Source organism: Trichogramma pretiosum, unplaced genomic scaffold (assembly GCF_000599845.2).
Source record: "Trichogramma pretiosum strain Unisexual culture from Peru unplaced genomic scaffold, Tpre_2.0 scaffold9, whole genome shotgun sequence".
Classification (NCBI taxonomy): Eukaryota; Metazoa; Arthropoda; class Insecta; order Hymenoptera; family Trichogrammatidae; genus Trichogramma; species Trichogramma pretiosum.
The window spans coordinates 2,070,819-2,094,767 of NW_019641697.1; the positions used below are offsets into that span (position 1 = coordinate 2,070,819).

General features: G+C 36.0%; 1 protein-coding gene across 1 annotated transcript in view; it reads left to right on the forward strand.

Moving 5' to 3' along the window:
• LOC106651337 (protein argonaute-2) overlaps positions 1 to 23,949 on the forward strand; it is a 99,641-nt gene that overhangs the window by 19,953 nt on the left and 55,739 nt on the right. The window contains exons 5-8 of the mRNA XM_014369780.2: positions 6,163 to 6,385; positions 13,226 to 13,373; positions 20,644 to 20,907; positions 22,142 to 22,460. Of these exons, the coding sequence (XP_014225266.1) occupies positions 6,163 to 6,385; positions 13,226 to 13,373; positions 20,644 to 20,907; positions 22,142 to 22,460 (954 nt within the window). The remainder of the gene's footprint in view (positions 1 to 6,162; positions 6,386 to 13,225; positions 13,374 to 20,643; positions 20,908 to 22,141; positions 22,461 to 23,949) is intronic.

A 23,949-nucleotide genomic window follows, 5' to 3' on the forward strand; every position in this document is an offset into this window, starting at 1 on the left:
TTGAGATTCAGATGCTTCCTCTTGTTCCAGATGTGAGGGCGCTATGTCAAACGACGGTCCAGATACATACCAAGATATTTAACTTGGTTTTCTTGTGTATTACTTTATCATTTAATTTGATTGGAGGACATGTATCCTTCTTTAGCGTAAATGTAATGTTGACCGACTTAGTTTCGTTGACGCTTATCTTCCAGGTTTTAAACCACTCCTCCATTCGACTCATGTGGGTTTGCATGATATCCGCGGCTAAGATGTGATCTGTATTCGTGTAAAGCAATGCTGTATCGTCAGCATAGGTGGCAATGGTGATGTTTTGTTCCGTCGGGAAATCTGCTGTGTACATGAGGTAGAGGGTTGGTCCCAAAATACTACTCTGTGGTACTCCAGCCTCGATGGGATAGAATGCAGAGAAGTGATTTTCGCATTCCACCGTGAAGGATCTATCACTTAGATATGATTCCAGAAGCGCTACCATTTTGCTGGGCAAACATTTCCTCAGTTTATGTATGAGTCCCTTGTGCCAGACCTTGTCAAAGGCCTGTGAAATATCAAGGAATACTGCGTTACAAAATTCATTCCTTTCAAATGCAGTCCTGATCAGTGCAGTGATCCTATTTATTTGCTCTATGGTGGCATGCTTCTTACGAAACCTAAATTGATAATTTGGAATCAGCGTTTTTTCTTCGATAATTTTATGAAGCCTCTTTGCGATTGTGATTTCCAGGATTTTTGTGAGGACTGGCAGCAAACTTATGGGCCTGTAAGATGTTACCTTGGTAGGGTCTTTTCCCGGTTTAGCTATCAAAATGATTTGTGCTATTTTTAGTTGCTTTGGGAAGTATGAGAGCCAGTAAGACGCGTTTAACAGGATTGTTATGTGTCTTACTGCCTTTGAGGGTAGCTCCTTGAATACCTTTCCAGAGATTCCGTCAAAACCTGGAGCTTTCTTGAAATTTAGGTTTTTAATTATTTCCGAAACTTCATTAATTTTGACCGAGATCGGCGCATTGTTTAAATTGTCTTGAGGTGGGCATTCAGCCAGAATTTCATATTCTTTTTCTTCGGCGACCATTCTAACGTGTGGAGTGAAAGTTTCTTTCAGGTGTGAAGCAAAAAGATTTGCCTTATCCATAGGCGTTCTCGCCCATGAGGATTAAATTAAATTAATAATTCAGATTAATTCTGAATTCTCGACGAAACAGAAACCATTAAACAGGCTCTTTAATTTGTCAAAAATTGATTGGTTAATAAACGGAATTTTAATAACATTGCCATACGATTTGGAGACATCAGAGATGAAAATATTATTTGTTAGTAAGAATCTGACTATTTTACGGTTCATACCGGCAATTTAACTTGGATAACGCTTGGTAAATATATTATACTAGCCCGACTTTCAGAGCGCTTCGCGCGCTCTCTTTTTTCTTATTCCGCTTTGCCATTTTCCAATATTTAAAAAAGAAAAATTAAATAAAGGTTATGTTATAAACTGTAAAAATAAGCAATAGGTCGGCTTTTTACCTTAGCGTCTCCTCGAGAAAACCAATCAAAATTAGTCTTCAGCCGTCCGTAGGTTAATATTCCACTTTCTTAACTTACTATAATACTCGTATTTGCGCGCTACCAAACAAAAGCAAGCTACTGAACAACCAATCACAGCCCGTATAAAATGCTAACGCCAAAATCCTCACCACTTTTATAGGATAGGATGAAGATTTTTTGCTACAATTTTTTTATGACATTATAACATCTGTACCTATTCTGTTGTGTAGTAAGCCCGATGAGGACTAGGAAAGCTAGTCGAAACGTGGCTAACTATCAAAAATAGTCGATCTAAAAACCCTCTGTGACTATAAATTTATTTATGACCTGCTTACCAAGATCACAAAAATTTATCTTACTCCATACATCGTGAGCAAAACGGATAATCTTTTATTCAGAAAAATATCATTTTATCTTGAAAATAACTTAGATAGCACAAAAAGTTGCCGCAACATTACGCAATTCGATCAGACGATAGCGCGTTTGTGTGATAAGTTACTATCATTTACGCATAGATTTTTGAAATAGCTCATGGTCACGCCATTAAGGCATTAAGTACTCAAGCTGCACAATAGCTAATGAGTTTAAGCATATTTTCGGTTATTAGAAGTCGAGTTTTTCAACAAATTCCATCATTATAAAAATGGAATGGATTCCGTTACAAGAAGGGTTTCCGGAATTTCATTAAATTTTACTGTAAAACCTGAAGCACGCGCCTTATTGAATTCTCAAAATTCAAAGAAAATTCAATTTTAGGTATTTGTATGCGAGAAAATGGCGAAAAATCGCCATGTGGATAACACGGCCAAACAAAAGAAAAGTTTAAATCCAGAGATCAGACCTAGTAGACTTTATGTTTTTGGGGTTACTGAATCCGAATCTGGTGTCGGTTTTTCTAGTTTGGTTCATTTTCAAGGTCATTTGAAGGTCAAATAAAGGAAAAGTGGTAAAAAATCTGAAAAAATTTGAGGTCACATGAACTCTACTAAGTCACCTTCAAGGTCATTTGAAGGTTATATCAATAGAAAGAAGGAAAAAATTAATAAAACATTCTCAAATCTGCATGACTTTTTAATTTTTTTGTAACGCACCTTTTTTTCTTCGAACGATTTGATTACTGTTTACGTTTTCAACCTCAACGTTAACTCTCTCTCTCTTTTTAAGAGGAGGAAGGCACCTTAAAATTGAAAAAATTTTATTGGATTTTTGAGTAGAATTTTTCTTCCCCTTTTCATTGCATTTTTCGAAATTCCAAAATTTTGATTTTTCACTGGGATACAGCTGTTTCCGTAAGCCTTTTCCTATACTTTACGTGTTAAATTTTTTCTTCTTTTGTGTTTTTTGGCGAGTAGTGTTTTTGGTCATCTATCGTAACTTTCTAAAGGTATCGATTGATCTTCAGCGCAAGGGTCGCGTACACTTCTACAGAATTTCAATGCTTACAAATGTAACATCCGAATTAACAGATATTACGTAGTTTATATATTTAATTCTTTATCACAGAAATGGTTAGGAGTTCAATTGAAATAATAAGACGTTGACAAATTATATACTTTTTTAAATGACTTACATTAATTTATTCATCTCGATTTTATAACACACACACACACACACACAAAAGACTGGCTTCCTCTTAACTCGGTGATGTCCCTCTCGTACGCTGCCCCGGACGATGGAGAATCAAAATGATCTTCGGAGGAGTTGGAATCACTTGAACGCCTCGCGTATATAGCAATGAATTTACTTCTCAAAAATTATTCACACTTTAACTTTTAAAAATGATTCTAGTACTTCCCAATAACTTTTTGAACTTTGACTTTGATTTTTTTGTAAGACTGAGATATTCGACTCTTGCACGAGCTCTGTACGGGTCGGCTGACTCTGGGTAACAAGGCCGATTCCACGGGAGCGCAGCCTATTTACGTCACTAAGGTTCATTTTCTTTCACCATCTAACTTCTCGCCCTGTCCTTTCCAATTCTAAACTTATCAAAAGAAATGAGATAAATTCCGATCACGTGACCCCTCAGACTGCATATGGATCGTAACAGACAATGTGTGTTCGTAAACTTGTGTTGCGCGACAGCGTCGTTTATTACCGAGTATTCTGGTCAATGTGCATGAGAAAGATAAAAAGGAGATCTTTATTAGAATTTACGAACGTTCCATATGATCAGCTCATTTAATCAGCTGGCCACATGGCCTCATCTCCATTAATATATTTACTTAGTTGATTTTTATTTCAGCGTAAATGAATGTTATGCTCTTGGTCTTTAGACTAAGTTCGTGGCGCGGACTCAAGTTTCTTTGCTATCAGACTGATGTTACAGAACAATCACTATGCCTAGTATTTCTCACACATTTTTTTATATTCCTAAAATCAGAGTTTTATTGCAGTCTAATGGAATATTTGGAACGTAGCAATATAAATATCTCCCGAACATGTGTGCTACAATCAATCGTTACATTACGCGGGAATACTTAATTTACCTTTTATTATTTTTGTGTAAACATATTCGCGTAATGTGACACAAACACAAGCTTAAAAGTGATCGAAAACGCAGAGTGCTTTGCAAGTACAGTTAAGAATACATTTTTTTTATTTTTCGTTTTTGCCGAAATTTGAATCATAAAATTACTGTTTGAGAAAGACCTATTAGTTCGAAGACATTTGAAAAATAATTAAGCTGAGTGCAACGAAGTCGCATCATGGCCAGTTCACCTAATTTTCGTGTGTTCGCGGTCATACGATAACTTGAAATCTTTTTATACAATCGATTTGAAATTTTAGGGGTATATTCTTTGGGACTGGACACGTTTTCTGATTAATTTTTTTCATGCAAAAAGTGCATTCTTATACACTTTTTATGCAATTTTTCGAAATCCGTCTTTAGGACGGCGGATTAATAATCTTTTACAACTAATCTTGCGACAACTCAACCCCCACAATTTAATTTCGATAATTCATTCTGGTGGCTATTTATCTCTGAAATTTTAATTTTTTTATTATTATTTTCTACATATTTTTTGTGTATGTTAATGTGTGTATGTGTATGTAAATGGGTGTATTTGTAGTCTTGGAAAGGATCGGATTACCTCCGATTGCGCCAACTGGAGTTGGCTTCGGGCTTCAAAGTGTTCCATAAGAAGTTGGCTCGTGGCTCGGACAGATTATTTTGAATTATCATTAGGAATCAGCTGGACTTAATGATTTTATTATGATCAGCCAATATAAAACTAAAAATTATTAGTTTTGAGTGACGTTGCAACCAAAAACATTTTTTTGATCTTTGCGTATGCAGTAAAGAGTAACCTAAGTGATCCAGCTCGAGCAAATTTTTTGATTATTTGAGCCTGTAAACGTAGGTAGTTGAAGGCGACTCAGATTTTATAATTTTTTAAATCTTAGGATATGTAATTAGAAGTAACCCAAGCGACCCAGCTCCAGCAAAATTTTTGATTATTTGAGCCTGCAAACGCAGGTAGCCGAAGCGACTTCGCTACAGCAAATTTTTTAATTTCATACAAATTCTATCGTAAGGAATTGAAGCTATCTTGCTAGATTATTTTTTTAAATCTGAATCTGAAACGTAAGTTTCTTGGTTTTGTTTCTTGTCTTGGTTTTTTCACTCCATTTTCTGGAAATAAAAAGCTGTGCGTCTGACTACCACTGCCGTGAACTGCTGTAAACTAATTTTTGATTATAGTGAACAATTTCGTACTGACGCTTCAAAGGTTGAGAGATTTTTGGGATATGGGGAGTCGATTGGAGTCATTATTTTTTCCATATCTCGCTCGCAAGATATGAGCGAAAAACTATTTTACTTTCGATTTTTACCTTATCTCTGGGTTTTCAGATAATAAATAATTGTCAATTTAAATTCCTCGTACCAAAAAACGTATAATAAACCTGTATTCATCAATTCCTCCTGAAATACTCAACCATTTAGCAAAAAGGCGTACCACAACATGCTACGTCGCTTGCTGCACGAGCACTCTAGCATGCTTAAAGTGGTATTGTGGCATTTGCCTTGGTCATTGGGTGAAAGTGGGTAAGTTGGTGTGAGAAACTAAAAGTTCGTAATCAGTGACAACGCAGAGTAGCCACACAGTCTTCGTGGGTAGGCTATAAAGTCGTATAGAGGCTTCATGACCTGAATAATTGTAGACTAAATATCATATTTGTCGGAAAACTTTGTACAGTGATGAGTAGTATCCGGATCTTGATACAGAAACAGTGTCAACCCTTGGCGTATTTTAATTGGCAATAAAAAAGAGCATAAATAAACATTATCAAAAGTATTATCATTTGTCGGACAGGTTGGTTAAGCCTGCGTTTGTGGAATACCCATTGCGTCTAGCTGTGAAAGTCACGGTAATGACTGCGTCATGGTTCATGCGTAATCCGTACTATAAAAGTTGCAAATAATACGGCTGTCTTCAACGCCGTTGCAGAAAACTGGATAACTTCAGAAGATGACAAATAATAATAATGACAATTAATTTAGACAAATTAATAACATTTTAGAGTAACAGCTAAACTTTAATGATCACTAAAATATAATGTTGTTTGTGAGTTACAAATTCAAATAAAAAATTATTTGTTTTATTTTTCTGACAGTTTCTGCTACTGCTTTTTATAAAGCTCAACCAGTTATAGAATTTATGTGCGAAGTCTTAGATATCCGAGATATAAATGAACAGAAAAAACCTCTCACAGATTCTCAAAGAGTTAAGTTCACAAAAGAAATAAAGGGCTTAAAAATTGAGATTACCCATTGTGGAACTATGAGAAGAAAGTATCGTGTTTGTAACGTTACTCGAAAACCAGCTCAAATGCAGTCGTAAGTACTTTTCTGATTCAATGAAATATCTGTTTATTATGGTGAACAATAATATATTTCGCAACAGGTGCAGATATAGTTTTAAAGCGAAAGATTATAGTACGAGCCGAAGGCGAGTGCCGTAATGAGTTTTGTTAAAAAAACCATATTTGCACTAGTTTATAATACTTTTTTTTTCTACGAGAGCCTAAAATTAGCGGCCAAATTGCGCATTTTAAGTTAGAGTAATAAATAGTTTTTGTCGCAAAAATAATTAATAAAAAAAATATCCGAAAAATTCATTACCCAAAAAGTTGGGCACATTTAGCATAAAACATTTATTTATTTATAAATTACTTTTTTTCTATAATCGCAATAAATATGATCTTTATTTGTAGACAATATAACGGGAAGTTGATCCGTAGGATCCGTGGGACGTAGGAGCAGATTGGGTTCAGCTGAGGGAATAGTCGTGCTTGTTATTTTACAATAAATCGATTTATTTAATATTAAAGCTAAGGACACACAAAATAATTAGAATTGAATCAGGCAATGGCCTGTGTGAATAAATAAAGCAATAGATTAAGTTGGCTTATGCCAAAGATAGAATACGCGCGCACGACTATGATCTCGGCGAGCCGTTGCTCCGCTCAGTGTGCGAAGAGAGAGATTACTTTTTAAGTCGAACAGGTACTTACAATTGGCAGTCGGCCTCTCGGGATGGCTCGCTTGGCACCCTCGTGTCGTAAGGCACTTGCACAAAAACCGTGACTCGACTTTGACTCGAATATGCAATCGTGACTTTACAATTAATTAATAAGGCCAGAGTATGCCTATCAATGTAGTAAGCGGTATAACAGCTCGTAACAGTCTCAGCTCGCGGCCTTTCAATCATAGGCGCGAGCCCCGAAAATCTCTCTCTCTCTCTTGTAGGTGTACACGGCATGCCTGCGGATCGGTGTCTTTCCCACGTGCTGAAAACGACAAAAGCTAGTCCTGCTGCTAAAGCCAGGCAAGCTCCCCCAAGAACCATCGTCGTACAAGCCGCTCTGTATGCTTGACACAGCCGGCAAGATCCTGGAAAGAATCATCTGTGACCGCTTCGAAGCCATTACTGAGAGCCCCGGGGGCCTCTCAGACCACCAGTACGGCTTTCGAAAGCGGCGATCGACGATGAACGCCATCAAGAACGTCATCCCTACAGCCCGAGAGGCTATTGTGGGCAAGAGATGGAATCGCGGCACCAAGAAATACTACGCCGTCGTGACCCTCGACGTGAAGAACGCATTTAATTCGGCTCGGTGGAACAACATCCACGCGACGCTACGCCGAATGCGCACGCCCGAGTACCTGCTGAAAATACTCAGCAGCTATCTCTCAGCGAGATTGCTCGACTACGACACGGACGACGGACCGGGGTCCTACAGAGTCACAGCAGTCGTTCCGCAAGGATCTGTCTTAGGGCCCATACTGTGGAACATCATATACGAGGCCGTTCTGCACCTCAACTTCAGAGGCAACGTAAGGATCGTAGGCTTCGCGGACGACATCGCCTTGGTGGTCGTTGCTAAGCACCTGTTGCAGATCGAGTACGATCTGAACGCTGCCATCAAGCAGGTGCGAGGCACGCTTCATGAGCTCAGCCTTGTAACGGCTGACCATAAGACCGAGGCCCTACTGGTCACTAGCAGGAAGAAAATAAGGTCGTCCCCCTACATTCGCTACCTGGGCCTACACATTGACTCCAGGCTGAGGTTCGACCAACCAGGTGGGTCCAGAAGTAGCCGACGAGAACTCTATGCTCACGTCGTCGATTCGATCCTCCTGTATGGAGTGCCCATCTGGAGATGTGCGACGAAGACGCAGGCCTACATCCGTCAAGCGGAGGCCGTACATTGACGAGCCTGCCTGCGCGGGATCAGTGGGCGACTACACTTCTCCTACGACGTGACGTACGTGATAGCCGGCGTACCACCGCTGGCCCTACTAGCGGACGAGCGAGCGCGCATCAATTCCGCCGACTAGTTCACATTTGCCCCTCGAAAAAAATTTTTTTTTATTTTTGCAGCACATCGTTTTTACCTACCTGTATAGATGCATAATGAAGTTCGAAATCAGGAAAAAATAGTGCCTATGAAATTAGACAAAGGGTGATTACGAAAAACAAGGTTTATTTAAATTTTTCACAAAAATTATAACATGACACTTTATCAAGTTTGGTTCTTTATACATATGCTTTGTTTTGCTTATACCTTCATTAAATAAAGTAATGTTAATAATGTTTTATATAAACAAATTTATAACTCAAATATATTATTTATTTTTCTTTTTTCTCATTTAACGTCTGCGTACTATAGAATTTTTTAAATTAAATTTCAATGACTGACAACAGACAAACTTCTTTATTTTTTGAGATTGCTAAATTGATTGATAAATTTGAGAGATGATTTTGATTTGAGATTGATAAATTTAAATTCTTCGTTTTTTTGGAAGATATAAATTTTTCTTTTTCTAAAATACTTAATAGCTGTCTTTTGACAGCTCTCACTCTTTTATCAGTACTCGGAGACTAGCCTTGATTACATAATAAAAACTGCTTACATGGAGGATTATCTAAACATTGATGAAACGACAGAGAATTTAAAAATAATAAATTTGCATTTTCAATATACCATAATATTTGGAAGATTTTCTGCGAGTTAGGTGCTGATTGTATTTTTGCGTCAATGATTCCGTCAAATTTTTCGCTATCTTCGATGTCGATAGGAAAAATCTTAATTTTATAATTAGGTGATTTCGTTACTGCTCTGACAACATCTTTTACGCAATTAACATCATTGCCTGATAAAACATATTGGTTACACAACCTTTTCATTGTACTGCCGGTCCCATCAGCTTCACTCTTCCCATGACTAGGAGTGGTGAAATTCCACGAACCATTTTTTAATTTGAGTTTTTTCAAAAAATGATGAAACAATTGAAAATTGGTTTTATTTTTATATTGGGTCGTTGGTCCATCAGATTGAAAATGAATGGTCGTAAAGCTTGGTACTTTGTTCTTAATCAAATTGAAAATTGGTTGTAAATGAGCCCATACGGTGACAGCGTCATGCCTCAAGCATTCAGAAACAGTGCAAAAGGAAACACAATTTAACTTTAATTAATACTTCACAATATAATAAACGCTTACGTACTTCAGATTTTCCATTACTTTTTATTTTTTTCGCCTTTTATTTCATTTCATCAGTCGGTTTATTACGATTCAAAATGTAATGATACTTTTGTCTCCATTTCATTGTTAATTTTTTTTCATACTGAATTTGATTACGAGAATTTTGTAATAATCGTCGCAGTTTGCGCTCTCTACATCGCGCTCTTTTAAAATTTTCTACGAAGCGACTCTAAAAATTAGGGTAATAATTACTATTATTATCAATACAAGTTGAAATTTCTGGAGAAACACAAGAATTTTCATAATTTTGTTGATCAACCTCATGTACTGAACTAAGCGGAGAGTTGGGTCTCAAATCTTCGTACACCATATGAGGTATAGTATCAGAGGTTTGTGTAAATAAATCAGAGTTACCTGATAATATTTTAGTAAATTTTGATTTATGTCGTCTTTCAAGGACGTAGACATCAAGATTTTTTCTTGGACGAAGCTTGCGCCTTGAACCTTCAATCGATGATGCAAGTTGATCATTTTCCAAGTGGACTAGATTTTGATGACAAAGAGTTCTTTCTGATGACAAAGGTTCCTGTTTTCTAACTCTTTTAGGTAAAGAGTTCAATCGTTGATTAAATTGAGCGCGTTTTTTTTTCTTTTTGCCTGTTCTCGCCCATTTCAATTTTTTTTTAATTTTTTTGGAAATCTGCGGATCTATAATTCACAATTGAAAAAATTCTTTTATTTATTTACTATTCATTTCATTTTGATCTAACTGTGAATAAACTTTTGCAAAAATATATTCACTTACCCATTTTCGATGTCAAATTTGATACTTTCTTCACGAAAACAGGATGTCGAGTGATTGAGTTAGATTTATTATAATAATTAATTGGCGCCCTGCGTAAAGTACGTAAATAAAACCTTTGTTTGTGTTAGAAGACATTATACATTGTATAGCTAGCTACACAAAACACTCATAATAATGGTAACACAACACAAAAATTTATCGTCTTAGAATGTTTCTAAGTCTTATAACTAAACTAGAAATAGCGAAGACGAGAAAAGCCGATTTTTCCGATTCGTTAATTGTTGATAACAATCAGAAAATAAATAAATAAATAAATAAATTAACAATTTATATAGCTATAAACTACTTATAAAGAACTTTTTGATGGCCTTTTTAAAATCTCAATCTGACTTTTATTGATTAAGCTACGTCAATTTGAAGTTTACTCATTTTTCGTTCAAGCACGCTAAAAGTGAATGAACGGCAATGAACATAAAATATTGTTTGTGGTTGTCTAAGATATTTTTTATGGCGATGTTTAAAAATACCCATGACTCAAAGTATTTTGTATACTTTTTTCTAAAATGGGCAACAACAATTATCTCATTTGAAATTATAGATACGGTGTGCCAGATAAATATGTACTTTTACTCACCCGTGGGAGAATTCGAAATTGACAACAATATTGTAAATAACTTCAATTATAACAATGACACACCTTTTTGCGACATACTATCGGATTCTACGGCTCAAAAGCTATCTTTCTATGGTTCTATGTTGGAGATATTTGATAGGGTGTTTTGCCTAGTAAATACATTTATATAAGGCCTTTGGTAATTGTGAAATTAGTTTTGACAGTTTCGTTCATGTGTCATATGGCAACATGACGAAGCACACCACTCAGGTGCAGATTTTTTAAAAGTACAGGCCCTGAAATTTACTCTAAATAAATTTGGACGCAAAAAATTTATGGTTGTTTCGAACGACGAACATTAGAATATACATAAAACGATCTTTTGAATTCTGAAAACAGTGTTTAAGACATGAAATTAAGAATTTTCTTGGTGAGGGAGGGTTTAAATAGCATTTTTAATCTTTGTAAAAGTTGGGAAATGTTACCTTTAAAATAATCACGTAGCGAGAAGTAAAAATTTTTTGAGACATTGGTACGTTATCGTGCAGTATAACGAATATTAACGAGTCGGCGGAATTGCCCATATCAGCGCCGCCCGGAGGACGTCAAGGAAGAAGAAAGAAGAGAGACGCTGAGAAGGTAGCAGGACCGGTGTGACCGGGCCCCAAAAGGCCGATGGATATACCGGCTAATTCCGAACATCGCAGAATGGGTAGAGAGGGGACATGGAGAAGTGGGCTACTATCTCACGCAACTCCTGTCCGGGCATGGCTACTTCAAAAGCTGTAGCCAGCGTTATGATAACACCCTTAGCGCTCTCTGCCCAGCCTGCGCAAGCACGATAGAAGACGCGGAGCATGTGTTCTTTCGCTGCCCGCGATTCCACGAAGAGAGGGAGAGACTTCAACAAGTCCTCCAAGAAGAAATCGTCGAAAATATCGTCTGGCTCATGCTCGAGACCGCAGGCAGTTGGCTGGTGGTAGCGTTTTTTGCGCAATCAGTCGTCACTAGACTGAGACAAGAGGCGCAAGACGTGTAAAAACAATCCGGACGATGCTGTAGGAAAAAGACGAAAACGACGCTTCTGGTTCCCGAACCCCTAATCACCGTAAGGTGGACGGGGGATGTACGGAAAAGACACAGATATAGCAGAGAAGCTCTATAGAGTCCCCACCGAAGTAATGTTTAACGACGGTTTCCAGTGGGGTACTCGTTTCGAAGGGCCACTGGCTGCAGAGTTCACTCTGCCCACGTAAAAAAAAAAAAAAAACACACACACACACATCCATACATACGGACATTTGTTGAGAATTCAATCTAGTTTGCAAATATGTAAACCAAATTGTCCTACGAGGTCTGGTTCAAAATCTCGTTTTCGAGCCTATCACAGAGCTTTATCTATGAGGAAGCAATATACGATACTCGTGACTCAAGTAGCTCATTTTGAAGACGGCCCTAGCACCCTCCTCAGTTGGAAAAAATTGCATGGATATCAATGTGGATTATCCACGTGGATTAGCCATCCACGAGGATTAGACGTGGATACCATGTAGATCGGATAACGATTCCGCGCGGATCAAACATAGATACCACGTGGGTCATACATGGATTGAAAAAAAATTCTAAGTTGGTGGTTCTCCAGCTCTTCAGGGATCTTAGACTTCGCGAGCCTGCTCGAAGTATCCACGACTCTTTATCGGTGAATTATCGTTGGTTTTAATTTCTCCACGTTGATAATTGATTAATCCACAATGATTATTCGAGAAATCATTGTGGATCTTTCTACATTCACGAGGATTTTCGATAGACTCCTTGTGAATATAGAAAGATTCACAAAGATTTCTCAAACATCACCGTGAATCAGTCAATTATCAACGTGGAAAAGTTGCAATAATCGTTCATTCACCGACAGAGACTCGCTGATACTTCAAGCCGGCTCGTGAATCAAGTCCAAGATTTGAAGAAGGTGTAATATTTTATACCTTCTCCAAATCGTAAACTTTACTTTATATGAATTTCATATGAATCAAACTTTTCGTTTTTAAATATAATTTTTTTTTAAATAAAAAATTTTATCTTCTCCGAAATCAATGTAATTTCTCTATAATTAAACTTCTCACGAATGAATTAAAAACAGTTGCTACGTTTATAGACTAGTATATTAATATTGAATACCAAAAGACTTTTTTAACAAAACAAATAAATACAACAATTTTATAGAAAAGTATAAGGGAATTTAATTAAAAAAAAATTAAATTAATTTACTTGCAGGTTTCCGCTTCAATTAGAAAATGGACAAACTGTTGAGTGTACGGTGTCTAAATATTTCTTAGATAAATATAAAATGAAACTTAGATATCCACATTTACCATGCTTGCAAGTTGGTCAAGAGCATAAACATACATATTTACCTCTTGAGGTAAGAATTACGTACCTTAAAATTATTAATAAAAATAGAAAAAAATATTAAATAATATTATGAAATATTAATCAAGTTAAAAACTTTCATAATCTGCTAAAAGAGTTTCTATCTGAAAATTCTACACCTACAAAATAAACTATAAGCATTAAACGTATATTAGATTAGAACATGATAAAAATTTCAATAATTTTTCTAGAAGGCTGTCATGGTTTAAAAAGTCTGAAAAAATTCCAGATAGTTTGCATTGTTGAAATGTGTCTTCATGAATTTTTCCAGGCCTTACCAAAATTACTGTTCGAATTGATCCTGATATAAACTGAACGTTTGTGTGGATTCTGGGAGTACGTTTTCGTTTTAAAATCTGTGAACTCAGCTTTTAGCCCCTTTTGAAATGATCCGAAATATGAATAAAGATCAGGAAAATCCAAGGATCCTGAGCGCACTGATTTATTTAATTAAATCTATTATAAATATATTATACAGGGTGTCACAAAAGTATGGAAACCTCTAGAAATCTCGCACAATAAGTGTTAAAAAAAACAAAAACCCCATGTCTACCATATTTTTTGACGGGGAATGCTATGGTGACCTTGGATTTGACTTTAAACATAACCTCAATGCTACAGCGACCCAAAAATTGATTTTTCAAAAGAAACCTATCATTTTTTATTTCGAATTTTAAATGAGCAAGAGAGTTGAAATATGTATTATGTTTTTTTTTCAAGGTTATTTTAAAGGCACTAAAGACTCAAATAAAATCCCGATTTAACCTAAAATTAAGCTCGAGTAAAAGATTTTTTTTCTAACTGTAGCTCTCCAAAATCGACCATGGAAAAAAACAAAGAGGCATGAAATTTTTCGCTCTTTTCAAATCTTTAATAAAAAGTGGGGGTTACCCAGTCAAAAATCAATTTTTGGTACGCTGTAGCTTTGAGGTTATGCTTAAGGTCAAATTTAACGTCACCGTTAAAAGAACGGGAAATGTACAGTTGGAATAGGTCTTTTTGTTTTTTCCCAAAGTCAATTTTGGGGTGTTACAGTTAGAAAATAAGCCCCTTACTTGAGCTTAATTTTAGGTTTAATCGGTTTTTTTTTCAGTCTGTAGTGCCTTTAAAATTACCTTGAAAAAAAACATACTACATATTTCAAAGTAAGATTTTCCGTTCTTTTTGAATCTGAAATAAAAAAAATAGGGGTTCCATTTGAAAAATCGATTTTTAGGTCGCTGTAGCTTCAAGGTTACGTTCAAGGTCAAATTCAATGTTACCATTGGAAATGGGGTTTTTGATTTTTTTCCCCGCAATATATGTTCACATTTAGGAGATTCCCATACTTTTGTGACCCTTTATACAATCGTAGTAAAAATCGTAGTAAATGGAGATAGCAATTTTGCTTCACGAAGCCAATTATATGCTCTGTGGGGCCATAAAGGACTTAATGAAAGCTTTGAATTATCGATTTTTGAAAGCTTATAATATTAATCGAGGAGTCCATCACAAACATTCGGTGAAGAGCGCTGAAAGACGATAACACGAGTGTGTTTTTTGACGGAGCAAAGGTCGCTTGGTTTCTATCTACAAGTCCTCGTCACAGATCGCTCGTTATGTTCCAGGCCCATGGTAAAGGAGGTTTTTTTAAGGATTTGGTCGTTGAATAGCTGTAGCCTATATGCGAATAAGGGGAAATTATGTTTGGCATGATGCCTATAGTCTTAGAGCATTGAGTTGCAGCGATTTTTATATTTTATATTACTTCTTTTAGTGGTAATGTAGATTGAGTTGGTGTTTTGCCAGTATCTTTTTGCTTAGAAGCTCAACGGTCAAGCTCTTTAATTTATAGTACTTGATATTAAATTCTGGTCATTATGCCATCCATGAATGTGAACATCTGATCAATGATGTATGTTCAGTTTTAGCTTGAAAAGTTATTGAAGGGCATGCTGATCCTAATTGAGATATGGTCATGAACTTGTATGATTATAAATTCAAATACTAGCAGAAGGTAACAACTTGACACGTAAACAGGACAATTAAGACTTAAGTAGAACTTGCAAATCTCTAGTGACTGCGCATTGGGAACTTTTTTCAATTTTGACTGTATCGATGATTCAGAAAATTTACTTTCAAATTCAAGCTCGTTTGAGAGATGATTGAGTATTATTTGCAGGGTTTAAGATTCAGCAAAGCAATTTGTGAACCTGAAACCTTGCCATATTTGGCATGCAAGACTGGTAAAACTGAAGCACCGGTAGGTGACATGGTAAATTTAGGTAACAGATGTGAATGATTATTGAATGAGATGGCGGTGGATGCAATTGAAGCGGTGAAGTACTGTCTTCGTCTGGAAGTAGACAGCCATCCAAGGGCTAAGTGGTGAGGGGTGCCATGGTCCATCTATCATATGCGATCCACGACATATCTTGCGCAGGCATTTAAGGCTCTTTGGAGCTTGAGTTCTTGATATTGGAATAGGTCATTGTAGACTTCGGACACATAATCACAATGCGGGAAAATTAATGATTCTACGAGCTCCTTACGTATAGGTTGTGACAATGCTTTGCGGTGATGTCGAAGCGAATAGAGCACACGATGGACGCGCTTCACCACCTATTTGACCTGTGCCCCCGAAACAAGGTTTGGCTGAATCCACACGCCCAGTGACTTTACCACGGTCGCATATGGCAGGGGCAAGCCATCGAAAAGCACCCGGCGTGAGGTTGAGAGGTCGAAGTGCTTCAGAAAAGCATCACTGCTCATCACAATCACCTGTGTCTTAGCCTTGTTCAGCGAGAGGCCGTTTGCTGTGACCCAGGCTAAAACGGCATTGACATACTAATTAAAGATTCCTAACAAATCTCTTATGCATGCCGGAGGACAAGTGGTCACGTCCGATAGCCTTGGACCTGGAGCCTGCAATGACCCGCAGAATATGAGTAGCAATGCACAGTTTAAATGTAGATTTAGCAGTGTTCAGTGGTGTCTGTAAGACCAATTGTATTGAGCCTTTTGTTAAAGCAGGGGATGTCGATGAGATGGAAGTGAAGTGATGATTCAATGTCAGGCCCAGCTTACACAAAAAAGTCCACTTTTGTTCAGAATCTTCTGCTGTTTATAGTTTATGGACAATGTATTTTTCTCTACTGTCATCTATAAGGCGCTTCATACGACTTCGCAGTTGGCCATAGATTGTAATGAACACTTTCAGAATTACATGCACGTTGGTAGGTCCGATCGCGCTGTGCCATCAATTCACGTATCTTTGTGGAAAACCATAGCCTGCTTTTTAGAACTATAATAAAATCTAACGATAATAATCACACGTAACAGTTTGCGGTGTTTCTTCTAACTAGAAGAAAGGGAACTCGGGGTCGTATTCCAAATGCAATTAAAATCCAAGACTTGTCGTTGGCGGAGACAAAGATCACTCACTCCTGTGTCTTCGTATGTGTCCTTTTCCGTGCTCGAGATTGGCGCTGTTGAATCCTTCTTCATTTTTTCTATACAGCGGTTTTAGGCATTGAAGAAGAAAGAAATACTACCCTCAATAAGAAGTGCTTTTGATTGCTACCTTCTGCTGATTGGTAAAACCATCTGTTGATTAGTAGAGAAAAAGAATCTCTACCAGGGCGACTTGCTTGCTTTTCAATAAATAAAATTCAAGTTTAGTACAAATCCGGAATATGTTTATCGTTATTCAACTTGCTTATTTTACTTTTTTCAGATATAATTCAAAATCGGGTGCCAAGGTTTTCGCAAGCTCGCCCCCTAGCGTCGTGTTTATGAACGTTTTGTTGTTATAGGAATAAACAATAATATAACCATGAGTATCTGCGAGATATCAAGTAATTTTATAGAGCTTTTGACTACTTCAACCTTGCTTTGGATGTCAAATATCACCCCTGCACTTTGGGCGGAAACTTTCTCGACAGTCACATGTTTAAACAACGAGTTCACTGTTGAAACTACATTTTCTAGTTTCAAGCTTATTTCAGTCAATTGACTGAATGGAACATTATTTTCATCAGTGAGCTGCTTAGAAAAATTAGAAAAAAGAATTCCAGAAACCAAGATGGAGCTTTAGATTGGTCAGATGAAGTACAGATTTTAACTATGAATATTATCAGAAAAAGAAAACAGAGTCAAGAAGAAAGAACAAAATTATAAAGAAGGTACTGAATTTAGAAAAATGACAAAATGATCGATGATAACAGAGTCCAAATCTGAGTCCGATTAAAACAGCACTCACGAGTCACGACACACGGCAATAAGTTTAAAAGCGGCGATTACGTAACATGACACACACATCATAAAAGAACTTAACACGCACTTCGAAACACTTAGCAAAAGCACTCGTCAAAGAAAAATTTGGCTCTTCATTCACCCTTGACGTTGATTCGTCGAGCAAGCGACACGCAAAATGAGATCGTTGCATGCACAGGACCACGAATGCACGTTATGGTAAGCTAACCTTGATGAACCTTGGGATAGATGATGAAGATGCGTTTTAATCAATTCAAGGGTAACAACAATACCAGTGGTCTAGTTGTAGTTAACCCTTGCAAAATTAGCGTGCAAGAAACTGCAGGAAAAACGCCCGTAGGCAGGTCGAGGCAGTACAAAAACAAAAAACCAGAGGAGCAGAAAAAAGTGCGTGTTGCTATACTCAGAGAGTTGAGTTGAAAGAATAGAATAAAATAGAATCGAGTTTTATAGATGAATAACTATCTTAGATTGCTCAATTGAGTGTTTAATGTAATGAGTAATTTTTTCATTACATTAGAATCGAGTTTATAAGACAAGGCGCGTTCTATACCTCAATGACAAATACATCATATAATTCAGTTTACGTAAACTTTTAAATTTTACAAAAAATTAACAATAGTATTAACAAAAAATAAAAATGAAGAGCAGAAATAACAGTGATTACAAGGTAGAATTAAACATCGGTGATCACACAAGAATAAGCACATGATAAAATTAAAAACAAATGTAACAAGAAAAAAAATTGTAAGGAACGAATAAAACAAATATATGGCCGATTCTCTGTGAAATCGAATGGAAAAAAAATTTTTTTTTCTGCAAATATGAAAAACTTGCTGTTCCCGATGTCAGAAATGTCCCCAAATTTTATTAGAATTTTTGGGACCATCTATCACTCTTTTTCAGAGGCCCGAAGTTGGCCATTTTAGGGCTTTTTGAAATTCATGAAAAATCACAAATATTCAAATAATTCCTGGACCAGGGTAGAATGATTCAAAAGTAAAAGTGCCCAGCAACTTTTTTGTTGGAAATTGTCCAAATTTTCAGAAAAAAAATATGCCAAAGTGATTGGAACAATCTAGGTAAGTGTAAAGCAAAAAAACTTCCAAAGGAACATAAATGATGAAATCTAATCGAGTTCGAACCGGACTTTCATTTCCTAAACTATGTAAAAAGCTTCCCAAAGATGTCAACTAATGCCTGATAAAGTTTTGTAATGGGTCTTAAAGTTTAATGCAATGTAGAAAACAATGTGTGGCGAAAAACGTGCAAAAAAGGACTGAAAATGGCTGTTTTTGGTGATTTTAGGCATTTTGGGCCTATTTTTTACCTTTTTTGCATGTTTTTCGCCATACATTGTTGTTAACGAGCACGACTGCGCAACTCGTCCAGTACTAAGGTCCTGAAACGTGCCAAAAAAGAGGCATATTGTGCGCTGTAAGAGAGAGTATTCCAACATCGTGCTACATCCTGAAAAAATGCAGCAGCATATGCCGAAGTATCACTATTCGGGAAGTGGATTCTAGCTAGCACCAATATTCAGTCTTGTTGAGCTACGCAGCTCGACGGTAGGAGACATTTTAACCCGTTTAATACCATAAGATATGGTATTTTAAAATTAATATAACAATGATTTCATAAAAAAATAATGCCTGGAAAAATGAGTCAAAATTAGGGTCTTTGGGTATTGGGCGGGTTATCATACAACGGGAGAGGCAGACCAGTCCGGAAAATAGTATAAACAACACAGCAGCGCAAGAAGAAATGCCTGTCTTCAATTATGTGGTATATGATTAAATTAATTCCGATGGCTGTCGAATCATATATTTATAATAGGGTTCAAACCACTTTGAGACTGAGTTAGACTTTATCAGGCAATGAACCCGCGCAACATTGTTTCATTGATGATAGTTTTTTTGATTGTACATTTTTTCGAAATCATTTCTCATAATTAATTGTATTTATAAAATAATTTTTTATCAATTGATTTTTTCTTAAATATTTTTTTCTTAATCTTTTTTCTAAAACAAAATAAAACATAAAATTTTCAAACATATACACGCTCACTACAAACCCAGTTGAAAAAAATTGCATGGATATCCGCGTTGATAATCACACCGATTCCAGGTGCATCTTACATAGATACCTCGAGGATCAGGCATTGATACCACGTGGATCGGACATGGATACCACGTGGATTAAATAAACTGTCTACGTAGCTAAGTCGCGTGGATTGACATAATACCTACGCATATTTTCGATCAACCCACGACGATTTTTGCTAAAATCCTTGTAGACTTTTGAACCTCCGCGATGATTTTTAAACAATCAACGTGGATTTCCACGAAATCCTTCGTGGATTGACCAGAAATCTACGCAGATTTTTGATCAACCCACGACGATTTTCGCTGAAATCCTCGTGGATGTAGAAAGATCCTCGAAGATTTCTCGAAAAATCCTCGTGGATGTAGAAAGATCCTCGAAGATTTCTCGAAAAATCCTCGTGGATTAATCAATTATCAACGTGGAGAAGTTAAAATCCACAACAATTCACCGACAAAACCTCGCGAAATCGTTGTCAGATCTGCGTGGTATCCATGTCTAATCCTTGTGGATAGCTAATCCACGTGGGTAATCAACGCGGATATCCATGCAATTTTTTTCAACTGGGAAAGTATAAAAATTTACATTCAAAAATCAGAATCGTCTACTTTATATTTCCATAAAAGTAAATAATGTTAGATTGATAATATTCAATGTCAGGTGTGTAGAGAGGAGGATGCGGAAATAAATTCAATTGATATAAACCTCTTTTAATATTCTAGGAAAATTAATTTAGGAAATATTGTTATAAGAAAAATATACTTTAGGAATTAGTAAAACTAATAGTACTAAAGCTCATTTTGTTTCTAAGCTAATTTAAAGAAAGCCATGGGCCATTAGAATAAATTCAATTTCCTACAAAAATTTTTCTTCATCTTCAGTTAAAATTGAATACATATTTTTAGGTATGCAACATAGTCGCTGGGCAAAGATGTATAAAAAAACTGACAGATATGCAGACATCAACGATGATCAAAGCTACTGCTCGCTCAGCACCTGATCGAGAAAGAGAAATTAATAATTTGGTAAGACGAGCAGATTTCAATAATGATTCATACGTTCAAGAATTTGGTCTTACCATCTCCAACAACATGATGGAAGTACGGGGAAGGATACTGCCACCACCTAAATTACAATATGGTGGCAGAGTTAGTTCACTTAGTGGTCAGGTACGAAATGATAATTATAATTTGTTCATGGTTTTTTTTTAAAACAATGCATAAAAAAATGATTTTCACTTAAAAATTTAAAATATCATATAACTTGGAAAAAAAATTAATTTAAAAATTAATTTAAAATTAAAAAATTAATGTTCTCTGGGTCGAAAATATGCTATGGAGACTGAGCTACAATGAGTGGAAAAATACGCAAAATTACGTAAAATCGGATAATTTCAGACTTTGAAGGGGCACTTTAGATTTCTCTTTCTTTTTTTCTATCTCTATAATTCCTTTTTGAGAAGGCCCTGCAGGGGCCTACAGCCCAGATTAATATAACTATTTTTAGCTGAAACTGAATTTAAGCTTTTAGCACAGTACAGCCCCCTTAAATAAATAAGTAATGACAAGTAATGCATATGTAAGAAACATATTTTATGAGCTATATAGTTGTGTCACTTCGGTACAAGGTTGCTAGAGTGAGAGAAGGAATTGAGAATCAAAGCATGCTAAATGTATTATAAAATTTATGCGCTGTATATGAGTAGCGGCGTGTCATCACTTAGTTCCTGTCATACTTGCCAGACGGAGCGCGACACGTGCTCTTCGATATTAGTCGTTATTAAGAATTAAAGGGACATCAGCGTAAAATCTTGTAATTTGAATAACATGAAAATAAAATGTGAAAATTAAATTTTTTGTTTTTGATTTAACATGGTTTTTTTAAGTCTTTTAACATCAGAAAACATGTCTCCGGTACCTTTCATTATTTAAATTAGTCCAATGCGCAACCATACTGACTTATCATTCCAAGTCTTATGGGAATTAAATGGAATCTTCGAAAAATTTTTATCCTAGAGGTATTAACATTTTTGTAATAACATTATTAACATAAATATCCTTGCTATTGACCTAATTCGTTTTCTTTGATAATGATGAATTATTATTGCATAGATAGAAATAGATTATTGCATCTAAAAAACATAGATTTTCTTTTATTAAAAACTTCATTCAGAGCAGCAGAAAAAACTTTTATTAATGCAAAGTTTGTAATAATATCATATTTACTTATTACCTAGTTCAGTCTTTATTTACTCTTATAATTATTTTTTTTGTTTCTATTTTTTAAAAACCGTATTGAATAATTTATTTCCTTAAATTCAACATTTTTCGAATTACTCAATAACACTATAAATTAACTATATTTTAAGTGAAAAACAATAACAATAATTTTTTTCATTTTAAGACTAAACAGCAAGCATTACCTAATCAAGGAGTGTGGGACATGAGAGGAAAACAATTCTTCACAGGTGTAGAAATAAGAGTATGGGCAATTGCTTGCTTTGCTCCACAAAGAACTTGCCGTGAAGATGCTTTGCGTACTTTTACCTCTCAATTGCAAAAAATTAGTAATGATGCCGGAATGCCGATCCTTGGCCAGCCATGTTTTTGTAAATATGCGACCGGTCCTGATCAAGTTGAACCTATGTTCAGATATTTGAAATCAACTTTCCAAGCTTTGCAACTCGTTTGCGTAGTTTTACCAGGAAAAACTCCTGTTTACGGTAAGTTGTAATCTCGCAAATTTTGATAAATTTTAAAGGTACTGAGTTTTGAAAAAAAATTTGTAATTTATTTATTTCATTTGAGAAATCTTCAGCATTACAAGATAGTACATTATGATAGAAGTTCTGTAAGTTACCTTTTTTGCTTGGCGTAGTTTTAAGTCCAAGCAGAACTTAAAAGTTATGCAAAGGAGAGAGAAAAAGAGAGTTTGCGTTTTTATTTGATACGGACTGTGGAGAACCCCATGTGGGCCATAAGAACTTATATACAAAATTGTAATAAAGAGTCAGTTACAAATCAATAGTGGTAATATTTACATTTAAATCAGTAACAATATTTACAAGTAAAGTTAACACAAGAAAGCTTGAGACCAAATGAAAACAAATTGCAAATATTGAGAGATATTAGAGAACAATTGAAAGCAGAAAAATACATGAAAGAGACAGCTTAGCTCAGCTAGGTACGTAAATGAAATTATAATTTCAAGGCCACTGAATGCAGATCTTCATTAGTGAGTATTGGTGTAAACTCCGACTGAGGTGATTTGCGCATAAAGATAGCGATTTTGCTTCACGAAGCAGATGATATACACTTTTGGGCCATAAAGGACCCAAAGAAAGCTGAGATTCACCGCCAGTATCAAACAGATCCTTATGTTAAATTCTTGCCAGCTTATGGGACTGAGCAACAATACAATCACGCACAATCGGTGAAGAGCACTGGAAAACGATGGCACGAGTGTGTTCCTTGACAGAGTGTGGGTTCTTTGGTTTCCAGGTTCAAGTCTTCGTTAGAAATCGCTCGTGATGTTTTAGACCCATGGTGGAAAAAGTATTTTTAAGGACTGTTACATCCCCAATACAGGGCTGAACGTACCGTATTATTTTTTATAGTTCTTACGTCCGTCGGATACTCCTGAATGGCAAGAATTAAATACACAATGTTTTACAATTTATTTAAAGGTTTTATTTAGCTTACTTATATAAATGTAGATGTTCGGATGTCGCTGCTTATCTATTCTCACACTTTTACAATGGTTCGGATGTCGCTGCTTATCTATTCTCACACTTTTACAATGGTTCGGATGTCGCTGCTTATCTATTCTCGCTTTTACAATTTTTGACTCTTAATTGACAATTACACAATTTACTGTATTGATCGATTGAACTACTGCTTTGACTTTAATTTAATTAAATGAATTACTTTCCCGAACTGATTTTACTTAGCTTAACTGGTTGGATTACTTTCCCGAACTGAATGAATGAATTTAACTGATTGAATTACGTTCCCGAACTGATTTGGTTGAATTTAACTGATTGAATTACGTTCCCGAACTGAATTAATATTGACTGACCCCGAACCTCTCTTTGACTGCGTACTGGCCGATGTTTTGCCGCAAGAGAGCCCGAAGGTACTCTAGCACGCTGGTGCACAACTGCACTACTAACTGGGTCGTACTTCTCTGACTCTGACTGATTAACTAACTTA